Consider the following 13,980-nt stretch of genomic DNA (forward strand, 5'->3'; position numbering starts at 1 on the left):
ATATAGCTAATTAGGCATCTAAATATAGCTAATTAGGCGTCTAAATATAGCTCCTTAGTGTGTTATCCCTTGATTGTTAGGGTCTTAGTTATGCATTTGCCAATTAAGAGCACTTTAGAAGGCAACACTCACAATGTACAAGGCTTGTTCAGGCTTTGGATAAGACTTGCTCTGGCTCTTGAGAGGCAATGAGGAGCACGACTTGATTTAATCCTTGATTAAAGACATGAGCCAAAGTCATTAGTGGGATCATGTTGCATCATGAGATTAGCGAATGTGTCAAATTCAGTGACAGCTGGAAAAGAGGACGCGGACGTGGGAGGGTGTGAGTGGGTGGGGAAGAGGACATAAGGCAAGGAGAACAGCAGAGGATGACAAGCCTGATAGAGGTAGAGGGGTAACTGCACACTATCTATCTGAACGAAAACCATGAACCCTCTCCATAGCGACAAATTCGACGCAGTCACCTAACCATTGTGAAGAAGGCAGCTCATATCAGGAAAAACAAATCACGTCAACGACGCCGGCACGTTTCATATCGTGGCCCCCAGAAAAAGAGGAGGGATGGGGGTATAGTAACGAGCACGTCTGCGTTAATCTGAGGCATACTATGAACATACGAAGTCTCCTTCCACCAAATAAATAAACAACACAAAAGCTAACCGTTCCCTCACAACCTTCTTAAAGGGAGGGAAATTTGACTTTCTCTGCATGTTTGAGGGAGCAACATCCTCATATCTGCAGTGGCCAAGCCAGTTTCCAGCTAGCAGTTCAGAACTACCACTCTTGCTGGAATAATATTAATAACGATAATAATAATGTTTACTCTGCTTAAAATCTACTCAGAACTGACAGAACACTTGAGACATGTGCGTGCAGAACTTGCCGCTGCATCAAAACAAAAATAATAACATCAACGATAACAATAAAAATCTCAATATATATCTACTTAATGTTTTTCAATATATGTGTATGTCTGAGTGTGTATTTATGTATTGTTGGTATTTACAAGAAATATGGAAACAGCCAGGTCTAGTCCAACCGAGAAGCACCCTCAAAATGTTAAAGTCCACTGAAAATCCAGTTCTTCTTTCCCAATTTACAAAAAACAAAACTACGAGTCTGTTGCTCGCACAATGTAAACATTCTCTGTACATGACCTAGTAAAAACACTCCTCTTTCTAACATGCCAAAGCCAAGCCAAAAACAGCGACACAACACAAACAAAAGAAATACAGAGACGTCTAACTACGAGAACAACAAAAACAAAAAAAAACAAGTGTCATGACATACTGTAGTTTGAGAGGCCTCCCCAAGAGACATCGACTTGGTCTGGCCCATCTTCGGCTACCCTTTTAGGCTGACACAGTATAACTGGGTTTTCTAGAAAAACAGAGCCCTGGGCAGTGACACATAACCCTAAACACCCTCCATATTCCAGTTCTCCTTCCGGAAGCCCTCAAACTCTGGGACTCCTGTGGCCATTCCTCCGGGGGATTCCTCACTACACCACAAAGGCCCTGACTCGAATGAAATTCCTAACGGAGGGTGGGCAGATAGAGGGGTTTCATGAAGGGAACAATCGGCTGAGAGTTCCGACTAGAGAGCTAAATGTTCAGACAGGTATCTCATGTTCTTTCAGCGGGTGCTTGCTGCAGACCTGCGGCACTGTGGGTGATTTTAAGAGCTGGTGTGAGCAAGGCCTCTGAGCAAATCTTTCAGCTATTATATCAATCAATAAAAAATTATCCCACTGAGACATTGGTGTCTTCAGGAGGCATTTGTGTGCATTTTGTTTGTTTGTGTGTGTGTGTGTGTGTGTGTGTGTGTGTGTGTGTGTGTGTGTGTGTGTGTGTGTGTGTGTGTGTGTATGTATGTATTAGTTTGTGTGTTGCAGTTGTAAAAACGACAAAAAACAACACTCATCAGAGTGTAATCCACTGGTTCTATGAATCATCAACTGCAATAAGAAGGCAGCATCGACAGTGCACATCAAATTTTGGCTCTGAAGTTCAAAGGCTAAGAGTTTGGCACTTGGTTGCGACAACGTGGTACAGTGGCGAAAAAATGAAAAGACGAAGTGTCCTCCGGAACCTGAATGAATGAATGTCTGAATGTGCTTGGGAGCAGCCACAGCCAAAGCTGCCGAGGGCTTTTGATGAGCGACCAGAGGAGTTTGGGTACAGCATCTTTGGGTGGATGAGGATGGCGTCCGTGGGCTTGCCATGTTCCATTCTGAGATGCATATGGATTGGAGCTGAAAGAGAACAAAGGCAGTGGAGGGATAAGGCAGTGTGCTTTTGAAGAGTTTAGGTCTTTATAGGATTTTCAAGAGCTTAGAACTTACTAGCATTTTGGACTGTTTTTGATGTCTAAGTTGCAACATATAACATAACACATGCAACATGCAGTCCAGTGGTAGCTGGCTTTGGACCCCTCAAAAGCACTGTACTAGGTACTACATTCTCCATAACTACGATAGTTGGTCCACAACAAGAACATAATATAGAAATAAATGTATAAGGACGACGTTCTGATCTACTGCTGGGGCAACAAATACCGTATCGGTACAAAATCAGAGGTACATCCCTTGTATATTCAGCGTCTACCTGGTGTGGCTGGGAGATATTGCTAAAGACAGAGGTGATTGATGGGAGTGCCCGGTGCAGCGCGGCTCTTTACCTGTGAGCGAGTGTGAGTGCGGCCCTTGCTCCCCCTGGCCTCCTCTCTAGCCGGACACCCAGCTGTGCGTGGTGGTCTTGACGCCGTGTGGGAAACCCTGCTGGGGCACCACCGGCTCGAAGTTGAAGTCCAGCGAGTCGCCGTCCATGAGCGTGTCGTGCAGGACGGACTCCACGTCGCACTCGAAGCGCTCGATGGACATGTCGTCCAGGTCGCTGGGCAGCTTCTCCGTGTGCATGTGCTGGCTCGGGTGGTGGAGCAGGGGGCCCGGGCGTCCCCCGCCGTAACCGTTGGGGCTGTGGAGGGTGCAGTAGGTAAGAGGCCCACCGCCGCCGATGCCGCCTCCCAGGTGGGCGGCCGGGTTGAAGGCCATGGGTAAGGTCTTGACGGTGCCCAGGCGTCCGGCAGGACCTACCGAGTTGTGGCTCATGTTGGCATGGGGCAGCATGGGGCGGCCGTTCATGGCCACGGGGGCCGGCGGTCCCTGGTTGTGCACCACGCCGTGGGCGTGCGGGTGCGGTGGAGGCAGGGCGTGGCTGCCGTGCTGCTGACCTCCTCCGCCCATGAGCTCGGAGCGGCCGTGCTGGACCGGACCGGCGCCGCCGGCGCTGCTGTAAGGGGGCAACATGCGCACTCCGGCGCCCCCGCCGTTGCCGCCCGACTGGGTCACCACCGTGTCCACCGAGGGCATGAGCTCCCCGTGGGACTCGCTGTCGGACGTCAGAAGCTCCTTGAGGAGCCCGGCCGGGCAGCCGAACTGGCCCAGGGCCGGCCCAAAGCTGCTGGCCTTGTTCTCGGCCAGTGGCTGCATGGGCATGGGCGACAGGGAGTTCATGCTGGCCTGGCCGTACAGGCACTTGCGGTACTCCTGGGGCCCTTGGGGCTGGCTGCCGCCGTTGCCACCCAGGCTCGGGGAGCTGTACGGGCTCGGGTACCCGGGGCTGCCCTGCATCATGGGGGACGGGGAGGACTGTGCGGAGCCCTGGGCTGAAGCTGGGGCCCCTGGGGTCCCCGCCGGCCCCACCTGCGACGCGTTGTTCGGGGAGAGCAGGTTGAGGTTGTCCAGCAGGTTCTCCATGACGTTCTCCGAGCTGTGGTGGTGGTGGTGCGGGTGGTGGCCCAGAGAGCTGGCCATCTCCGACAGGCTCGGCAGCGTGCCCGCCATCTTGGTGCCGGGCCCGCCCGGGTACACCATGTGCACGTCGCCGTCGCCCAGGTCATCCTGCTCGGGCATGAAGGGCGACAGGCGCCCGCTGAGGGTGCTGGCGTTGGAGCTGGTGCGCTGGCGGAAGCCGTTCCATGTGTCAAAGTCGTCGTTGCTGTGCGAGTTTGGGCTGCCAGGCCACTTGTTGTACTGGGAGCCGGGGCTGTCTGCACCACCCTCAGGCCCACCCTGCAGAGCCATCTGTGGGAACAGAGACACAGAGAGAGAGAATGAGAGAGAGAGAGAGAGAGAGAGAGAGAGAGAGAGAGAGAGAGAGAGAGAGAGACCAGAGGTCTCAGATTACCACCTCAGGAATGGGAGATATGTTTGCGACGTATAAGCCACATCCATGAGAATGGAATGACTGTGGAGAATGAGCACTTGAACTCTATCCAAGGGGATGTGTTCAGAAATTCAGCCGAGTGTCAAATGTTACAAAATATTGGTGCTTCTATGTTTATATTATGATATTTCTTGTGTTATTCATTTTTGAATTAGAACGTTTTATGTTCTGTAACGACAATGAAAACACTAGCTTTCAGTCCAGTTTCCCATGCAGAGTCACAAAGGCTTCTTTCCTGCCTCCAGTCTGCTGCTGCCTTACCTTTTTCTTGGCGGCCCTCCCTCGGCTCTTGGCGAACTTGCTGTTGTTGTCCATGGACGCAGCGCGTCGGCGGGGTGACTTGCCGTTCTTGCCCCCTTCAGGGTTCAGCATCCACCAGGAGCTCTTGCCGGTGCCCTCATTCTGCACGCGCACAAAACGACTGTGCAGGGACAAGTTGTGCCTAATGGAGTTCTGTCATTGAGAGAGAGAGAGAGAGAAGAGAGAGAGGGGGAGATAGAGTAGTTAGATAGTTATGGTGTGATTATTTGGTTTGTTAAAGTGATCTTAATAAACATTGCCTACACACTGTACATAGTTAAGTGAGAAAAGAGTTACAGCGATTGTGTGTGTGGTTCCGGTGTGTGTGTGTGTGTGTGTGTGTGTTGTGTAGGTGTAGGTTGTGAATGTTTTATGATGTAAGTGCGTGCCCTTTTCTCATAATGAGTCCTCTGACAGCCAATCACACTAGTGCAAATCCTTCCACCACCTGTTTTCTGTTTATGTCCGCTCCAGTGCTGACGGACGAACAGAGGGAGAAAGACCACTTAAGGTCACTTTGTGGTGGTTTGCGTCCACCTGAATGCATCTCACTGACTTTACAAACTCACACACACATGCATGCACAGACACACACTGATTCACACACAGACACACATAAACACACATGAAACGCTATTGATGTACCCAAGTCCAAAGGGCCTTCTGTATATTGATGGTGACGTCATACACGATAGCTGACAAAAACACAACAGGTCTTTGCATGCAGCCTGCTACTTATTGACCAATAACAGATAGGCCTACATCCGCTAATACACAATACCCCAATGGACAGCAAAAATACAAACCAATATCTGTGATACAGTGAATCTTTACTGTAAAATTGTAATCTACAGGCCAGTACCATACAGATGCATGGATCATATAATGGGTCCCTCAAAAAGTGGGACGAGAAGAACTAGCCTGATCTATGCATGTAGCCTACACAGAACAGACCAAGCTGAGGCAGACATTTAGGTTCACCGAAACCGAGTGACGAGAACGGAAAAGGCCGCATAATAACAGAAAACCATTACGTCGGGGAGTTAACAAAAACACCTGCTGATACAGCATAGTGAAACTATGAAAAAATAGAAAGAAAGAAAAAAGCAAACTCTGACAAAATAAGGATGTTGTTTCCCACGAACAAATATTTATACCTTTTTTTGTTAGCATAGCAACAGAGAACAAAAATAGGAGCCAGATTTTAGTCTGTGATGTTTGGAAAAAAACACACCTTCTGCCTGTTCTCATGCGTCATGTCTCTACCCTTCACAGGTATGAGTAATTCACCTTTACAGATGCAGATTCACATTTAAATGGTAGCCTATGCACATCATATGTACGCAAGATACCTTCTGTTATACTTCTGTAACAATTAAGTCACTTAGTCAACAATAGTTTTTTTTGCTGACATCCCTGCCACATTTGTTCTTCAGTCAAAACAACATAAATGGTGGGTAGTCTTTTATGCTATGCAATTATTGAGACTTCCTGTTTGTCATATCCTCACCTTCACTGTCATCATGGGAACCATGAGCCCAGGCGCTCACTGATGTGTGTGTGTGTGTGTGTGTGTGTGTGTGTGTGTGTGTGTGTGTGTGTGTGTGTGTGTGTGTGTGTGTGTGCTTAAGTGTGTGTATGTGTTTATGTAAGTTAATGTGTTTGTGTTTGTGTGTGTGTGTGTGTTGCTTTCTGCGCTCGGTTCAATACTGTCCAGTCTGAACAGTGCCGTCAGACACAGGAAGTCTCCACATGGGGGTGGTAAAGGGGTGCTGCTGAGGACGTTGAAATCAACACAGTAGGGGTTTATTTGTGATGAGAAGGAGCATATCAGCCAAAGTGCACAACACTGACTGACTCCTGTTGACATTGGACCACATGTATTGGTTGACACACCAATTCTGCATTGCCTTTGGTATTACCACAGGCCCTGTGCTACTTTTCCACGAGGCAAACCCAGTGGGATGCAGGAGGGAAATTGGATGATTGATGCGCTGGGCTTTCGCCACTGTTGGAAACAGGATCTGGCCCACGTCCTTGCCAGCTCTGGGCCTGAAGGCCAGATGAGTTCAAGACAGCTGATGAGTGAGTGTGTATGTGTATATGTATGTGTATGTGGAGTAAGTGTGCTCACACACACACACAGCGGTCTGCTCTACTCTACTCAAGCGCATGTCTCTAGGACTACAGGCTTTAAGGAGTGACAGAGTGTGTATATGTGTGTGTATGGGGAGTACTGTAAGCACACACGCACACACAGACACACACACACACACACACCATGGTCTGCTCTGCTCTGCTCTGCTCTGCTCAAGTGCATGTCTCGAGGACTACAGGCTTTAAGGAGCGACATGCAGGCAGCTGAACACCGGTGCACCTCCAGTAAAGTAAATCCAATTTTACTCTGCCAAGCGACTGCCACAACAAGCCAGAGTGGGGATATCTTTCAGCGCTGCGTGGCTCCTGTTTGGCTTTATGTAACTCAGTAAAAAAAAAAAAAGCCTATACACTCACTAAAGCACAACTGACACCAAAGCTTTGGTAGAATAAGAGACATCCTGCAGTTCCCTTGGCAGTCAGACCACAGCATGTAGACTTCTTTAAGCATTATAAAGAAAGCCAACAATGGCGTACCCCTGAACATTGATCATCCCATCTCCTCCCAAGTCCTACAAAGGAGGCAGGGAAGGAGAAGAGAAAAAGAAAATGGAAAAACTGGAGCCAGCTTTTGTGATAAGCAGGCATATCGGGGAGTGTGCAGTGACCACATGCATTCAATCAGCGCAGACACACACAGAATGGGTATATGTATATTTCCGTACGCGTGCCTGTGTGTGTGTGTGTGTGTGTGTGTGTGTGTGTGTGTGTGTGTGTGTGTGTGTGTGTGCCGTGTGGGCCTCTCTCCCGTGACCGCCACAGAGCTGCTGTGTAATTTCAGCTGAGCAGCGTCAAGGAATGCCGGGAATGTCAGTGCGCGGACGCCGAAACGTCCTGTGACCGCCGTATATCACGCCTCCCATGTCGGCAGGGGAAAAGGAAGCCTGCGGATTAAATGTCCCTCCTCAACTGGCCTACCAGAACCAGACACACACACAGACACACACACACACTCCCAGCACCCTGGGGCCCACACACACTCCCAGCACACTGGGACACACACACACTGGTCTATGCCTCAGCCAGTATTGATGTAAGTGGGGGACGGGATCTAGTCTGTGACTAAATGTTTTGATCTTTTCTGACGGTGGTCTACCGAGACCATGCTGGAAAGAGGAACACGAGCATTACGCAAGAGACAGAGAGAGACCGATATGGAGTGTGTGTGTGAATGTCTGTGTTTGTGTGTGTGTGTGTGTGTGAGTGTGTATTAGAGAGAGAGAGAGAGAGAGAGAGAGAGAGAGAGAGAGAGAGAGAGAGAGAGAGAGAGAGAGGAAAAAAAGAAAATGGGGGAAACCTTCCACAGGGCAGTGAAATAGACTTGGTCTCTGACTTAATGTTATGGTGTTATTCAACAGTGGTCTACCGAAACATGTTGGAGAGAACGATCAAAACATTACGAAAGGGTAGAGAGAGAGAAAGAGGGAGGGAAAGACAGAGAGGGAGAGGGAGGGAGAGAGAGTCAACTGGGACGGGAAATACCTGGGCAGAACTCCCTATGCTTTGTGGAAAGAGATCCTGGCAGTGGAGTGTGCCTGCAAGAGGCTGGGAGGCCCCCGAGTCTAGCCCTCAGTGTGTGTGTGAGTGTGAGTGTGTGTGTGTGTGTGTGTGTGTGTGTGTGTGTGTGTGTGTGTGTGTGTGTGTGTGTGTGTGTGTGTGTGTGAGTGTGAGTGAGTGTGTGTGTGTGTGTGTGTGTGTGTGTGTCTGTCTGCACTATGATTGAGGTGTTAACAGCAGACACACTCCTCAAGTATTAGCACCAAAGTTCCCTCTGGTCCCATTCTGTTCTACAGAGTCATACGAATATCAAGAGTTTGTTGTTAGTCTGTTTCTGGATCATTCTGAGCCCCCTTCACACACCCTCTCTGACACTGATGTCACTGCCCAGTTCCCTCTCGATTTTACAGTCATGATTGTTTTGTCCAGTGTGTGTGTGTGTGTGTGTGTGTGTGTGTGTGTGTGTGTGTGTGTCCAGGTAGGACATGAGAGCCCGTGGATCCTCTGTCCATCTCTCTCTTACCTATGGTCCCTCTACCAGCCTGTTGTGACAATGGCTGATTTATTAGCGCTCTGCCATGCACAGGGACCTAAACATTCCAACTAATCACGGCGTTCAAAGTTCACATGTAATCTCTGCCGCAACTCAGTCAGGGTCAGTATCTCTTAGGAAACCGGACAAAGCATGGGGGAAGGGGGTTGAATCCGACTCCATCCTCAATCCACATTCCTGCACAAGGTTACCAAACATTCAGATGAGAGCAAACGAAACGTTTTGATACGTCCTGGTTTTGTTTTTCTTTTGACTCTCACAGTCTGTCTTTTGACTGTGAGTTTCACTACAATCTTGTCTTGTCCAGATCCAAGATGTCACTGCAAAGAAACCCCTTCAACATGCTGCCTATATAACACTACATAGCATTGATATATTGTGCTTATGGGTAACATAGAAATATATGCTACATATGCATACAATACTATTCCAAAGATCTCATATAAATAATAAAAAAAACGTTATATTGTAATATTGTAATGTCATACAATATGAAATGAAAGATGCTTTCTCCATGATGCTTTTTGTTCATCTGGCATAATAATCGGAGAGAAATGTGTGGGGAAAAACATTGCAATAGATCACAGTGACTCAATACTGGGCAGCCGATTCATAGCCAACTCATAAGGGAACGGGTATTAGTCTGATCCCTGTCCGAAAAGCTAGCCCACCTGGCTGTCTCTCCATAATCTGGACAGAACTAGAGGAGGGAAGAGAGAGAGAGAGAGAGAGAGAGAGAGAGAGAGAGAGAGAGAGAGAAAGAGAGAGAAGAAGTAGAAGAGAGCCACTGGTCTGGCCCCTGTTCTCTTGTAGCACGTCAACAGCTTTAGCCAAACACAAGGAAGTGACCACATGAAAGAGGACTGTCACAGGAAGCCAGGCTCACTTCCTGTCTCTCAGGAAACAGTGGTTGTGAGGGAGGGAGGGAGGGAGTGGAATGCTGGCCACACACTTTGGAGTCGTGGTGTGTGTGTGAGGGGTGTCCCTCGCAATAAAAGCTTGTAGGCACCAGACCCACCCTCCGCAACTCCCCCACACCCATCCGAGCTTGGCTCTAGTGCCAACCTTACTGTTACTCACTCGGAGAATGCACAATGCGGGGACTCAACAATCCCTTTCCACACAATGCTGTGTATTTTAAAAGCCACACACAAACAATCTGACGCTAGGCAACGATGTCATGAAGGTCAACTCAAATGTTTTGATGGGATCAATGAGTTGGTCATCGGAACCGATCTACGTGAGACTGAGTCAAAGGTGGTTAGAAGTTGGACACGCACCATTCTAACCACTCATTTATCCAATGGAGAGTTAAGGGTGAAGTCCTTACTTTTCTGCCTCATACTTTTTCCAACAGACAAGGCAGAAAATGAGTGGAACATTTGTGCAGCATTTAACTGGATTGGAGTGTATATATCCTCAATCCTGACACTGTCGCAAACACTGTCGACTGTGAAAATGTTAGGCGCCTAGGTAAGTATACTAGGGTGCTTCTGTGAACCACATTATGTACTGGGCTGAGTGAGAGAGACCAAGGGTTTATGTTTTTCTCCACTTACAATAACTGCAGTATGGAACCTAGTGGTCAAAGTTTATGAAAGAGCAACTGCATTTCCATGGGCCATGTCTAAGTAGTTTAAAGTTAAGCCCAGAATTAGCTTTTAGTGTTGCACTTACATTAATATACAGGCAACTATAAGTGTGTACGTGTGTGCGCGTGCGTGTGTGTCTGTGAGAGGGGGAGGGAGGGAGAAATGACAGGACAGAGAAATGAGATGCAAACACACATGTAAACACAAAGGATCAACAGTGTCCGTCCATAATAACTCAGGTAGCAGACATGACGTCTGCAGCTTGTCTAACAGTCATTTTGGCCAACAACACACACACACACACACACACACACACACACACACACACACACACACACACACACACACACACAAACACACACACACAGATGCAGACACACACGCAAACGTTTCTGCGGTGCTAACAACACACTGGAGCAGTGACAGCATGAGTGACCACACCACACACACACAGTCTCTCTCTCACACACACACACACACACACACACACAAGACATATGCGACAAGTCCCCTTTTAGGATGAGAGCAGAGAACATGTGACCACACTGACCTATTACTGTGCACTGTGTGTTGTGATGGTGTCAGTCTTAGTCTGTCAGTCAGTGTGTGTGTGTGTGTGTGTGTGTCTGTGTGTGTGGGTGGGGGGTTGTTTCGTGTTTGCTTCATAATATATATGATGTGTGTGTGTGTGTGCATGAGAAAGAATGAGTGTGTGTGTGTACTCTACTGTGTGTGTGAGAGTGAATGAGTAAGTGAGTGAGTGAGTGTGTGTACTCTAATGTGTGTGTGTATCGTTTGTGTGTGTGAGAGAGAGAGCTAGCTCCATAAGTGGCGGAGGGGATCATGTGTTTGGGCCAGCCAACAGCCAAGGACACAATGTGCCATTTCATACTAACACTCCTTCCAAGACTCCTGAAAGGCGACACTGTTTCCAGACACTCTCTCTCTCTCTCTCTCTCTCTCTCTCTCTCTCTCTCTCTCTCTCGCTACCCACCAGGCCTGTCTGACCTCAGCCCAAGGCCAAGAGGCCACCAGGCCGGTCCACCTGGTGCCAGCAGGAGAGGAGAAGGCACACATTCTAGGAAAAGGGCAAGGCTGAGGAAACTGAAGATTTTCATCTGCAAGGCAAAAGGAGCCTTTTTTGCAATTCTTCTGATGTTACTTGCCAAAAAGCACTGGAGTAATTTCCAACCACGCGGTTTCTTTCTTTTTTTTTTTTTTTTTTGGGGGTGAATATTCAAAAATAAACTAATGAACAAACAAACAAATAAATGAATGAATAAATAAACATGAGCCACCTGTTACCTGGACTCGTTTGACACCAGTGATTCCAGTCATGAGGCTGACTGTGTGTGCCACACCAGGAAGATTTGGAGATGAAGGACAGCACTGGATGGTTAACGGTCAGAGGCTGCATGGACTGCACTTCCACTGGCTGTATAGACTAAATGCCCTTGTAAAAAGGCTGCATGATGGGGGAACTATAAGTTAGGAGAGGTTGCAGTCTCAAAGGCTAAACTCTAGTTACTTATAGTAAAGCATTCACTAAGGTTATGTGAAATAGGTGAACTCTGGGCCGAGTATAGCATCGCTGGAGAGATGCAGCTCAGTGTAGACAGGAAAATGAATACAGCCATGCACACTCCAACCATCTGCACTGACAATCAGACTAAATGCTGACAGTCTACGATTGACTTCAAAAGGTCACATTGCTTCCTTGAAAAATCCCCAGGCATATGCTAGCATTGCTAACGGTGCTGACTCAAATTGAGATGTGAAGCGGAGGAGTGTGGGGGGGTTAGGGACTCAGTGATGCTGTATAGAGGTCCTGTCTGTGGGGGACGACATGATTAATGCCTCAACCACAAGAAACACAGCCCTTTTGAGGTGAGTGTATGCACAAAGAGAGGAAAAGGTCACTGGTAGCACGAGACACCTGTACAATAGGTCATGGCAGAAATTCCATGTAAAGAGACCAGAAAGTGACAATTTTCATCAGAATCGCTTTTGAACTTGCTGAACTCTAGCACGCACTTGAAAGGCCTTGTAGCAGTTAAGTGTGTAGGATCTTCTGAGCTCTGATGCATTCTCATCAATGAGAAAAGTGCTAGCAGGCTTACCTCTGTTTGAGAGATCAAGTGGCTGGGGGGCAGCTCAAAGGCCTGACATTAACCAATGCACCTACTGTACCTGTCAGAGTCATGTCAGGGAAATGCATGGAAGGCCAAAATAAGGGCAAAAAATGGAGTAAATGTCCACTTTGGAGCTATTTGAATAAACCTAACTTCTCATTAGGGTCTGTCGTTGAGCTCAGACGTGCGACAGCTAGCATTAGCGTGATAGCCTGCTCCTAGGAGACCTGTGCTGGAGGCTCGAGTTGGGTCATGTCTGGGGCCAGGGAGGACTGCTGACTGTTGCTGACATGGAGAGCGGGAAAGAGAGAGAGAGAGAGAGAGAGAGAGAGAGAGAGAGAGAGAGAGAGCAGGGGCTAGGGGCGGTTAGCAGGAGCCCGACAAACGGCCCCAACCCTGTCATTAGCGCATCACCAGCTCAGCACGCCGCGCACACGCTAAATACAGTCTTAAGAGCAGGGGCGGAGACAGCAGCAGGTAACAGGGAGGAGAGAGAACACAACAAGACATAGACCAAGACTGGCGATGTAAATATAATATGATTCCTACTATGTTCAATTAGAGCAGTTCATTTAAGACCATCTTGGGAATTAGCTAAAGGTAACCAACAATGGCAACATTTAAAACCAGCACACATAGTAATTTTCAAATACAAATATTCCTTGACTATGTATAAGTAATAATGCATATGCATTACTGTATGTACCTATCTATGCATGTACTACTATATACTGTATTTACACACAGATACTGTACATATAGTATAAGTATATATACTCTTTTGATCCCGTGAGGGAAATTTGGTCTCTGCATTTATCCCAATCTGTGAATTAGTGACACACGCACAGTACACAGTGTACACACAGTGAGGTGAAGCACACACTAATCCCGGCGCAGTGAGCTGCCTGCATCAACAGCGGCGCTCGGGGAGCAGTGAGGGGTTAGGTGCCTTGCTTCAGCCATGCCTACTGGTCGGGGTTCGAACCGGCAACCCTCCGGTTACAGGTCCGAAGTGCTAACCAGTAGGCCACGGCTGCCCCCTATATTTGTGTGTGTGAGCGATTCTCAACACAACTGTACTGCGTGCTGTGCATTTCATGTGCTATTGACTGAGTTTCCATGCGAGCAGTAATGGGCAGATTAAGGGAGGAGTGTGTGCCAGAGAACAGAAGGTGATCACTCAGCAGCAGCGAGGTGGGACAGACACCATCAGTGTCAGGAGTGCCATTATCTCCCAGCTGATCACCTGTTCACGCTGTCCCCCCAGGGACACTAAACCTTGAATAGACCCGTTCATCAGTTGAGAGAGAGACAGAGAGAGAGAGAGGATAGAGAGAGAGAAAGACAGAGAGAGAAGGGGAAAAAAATCAAATGATGGGTCTTATGCAACCACGTGTCTTATTAAGACTGCAAGCGCAGCACTAGGGAATTCCCTGGACTGGCACCGAGACTCAAAAACCATAAAAAGAAGATCACCATGTTGGAATCTGACCTTTTCTTCTGTGTTCTTTTTCTTTCTT

General features: G+C 48.1%; 1 protein-coding gene across 1 annotated transcript in view; it reads right to left on the reverse strand.

Moving 5' to 3' along the window:
• Window positions 1–419: 419 nt before the first annotated feature.
• The window catches only part of foxo1a (forkhead box O1 a), a 37,334-nt gene continuing 23,773 nt past the window's right edge, over window positions 420–13,980 (reverse strand). The window contains exons 2-4 of the mRNA XM_048264169.1: window positions 4,491–4,682; window positions 2,683–4,087; window positions 420–2,257 (exon numbers count right to left, since the gene is read on the reverse strand). Coding sequence (XP_048120126.1) covers window positions 2,729–4,087; window positions 4,491–4,682 — 1,551 coding nt within the window. The 3' untranslated portion in view covers window positions 420–2,257; window positions 2,683–2,728. The remainder of the gene's footprint in view (window positions 2,258–2,682; window positions 4,088–4,490; window positions 4,683–13,980) is intronic.

The sequence above is a fragment of the Alosa alosa genome, chromosome 15 (assembly GCF_017589495.1).
Source record: "Alosa alosa isolate M-15738 ecotype Scorff River chromosome 15, AALO_Geno_1.1, whole genome shotgun sequence".
Lineage (NCBI taxonomy): Eukaryota > Metazoa > Chordata > Actinopteri > Clupeiformes > Clupeidae > Alosa > Alosa alosa.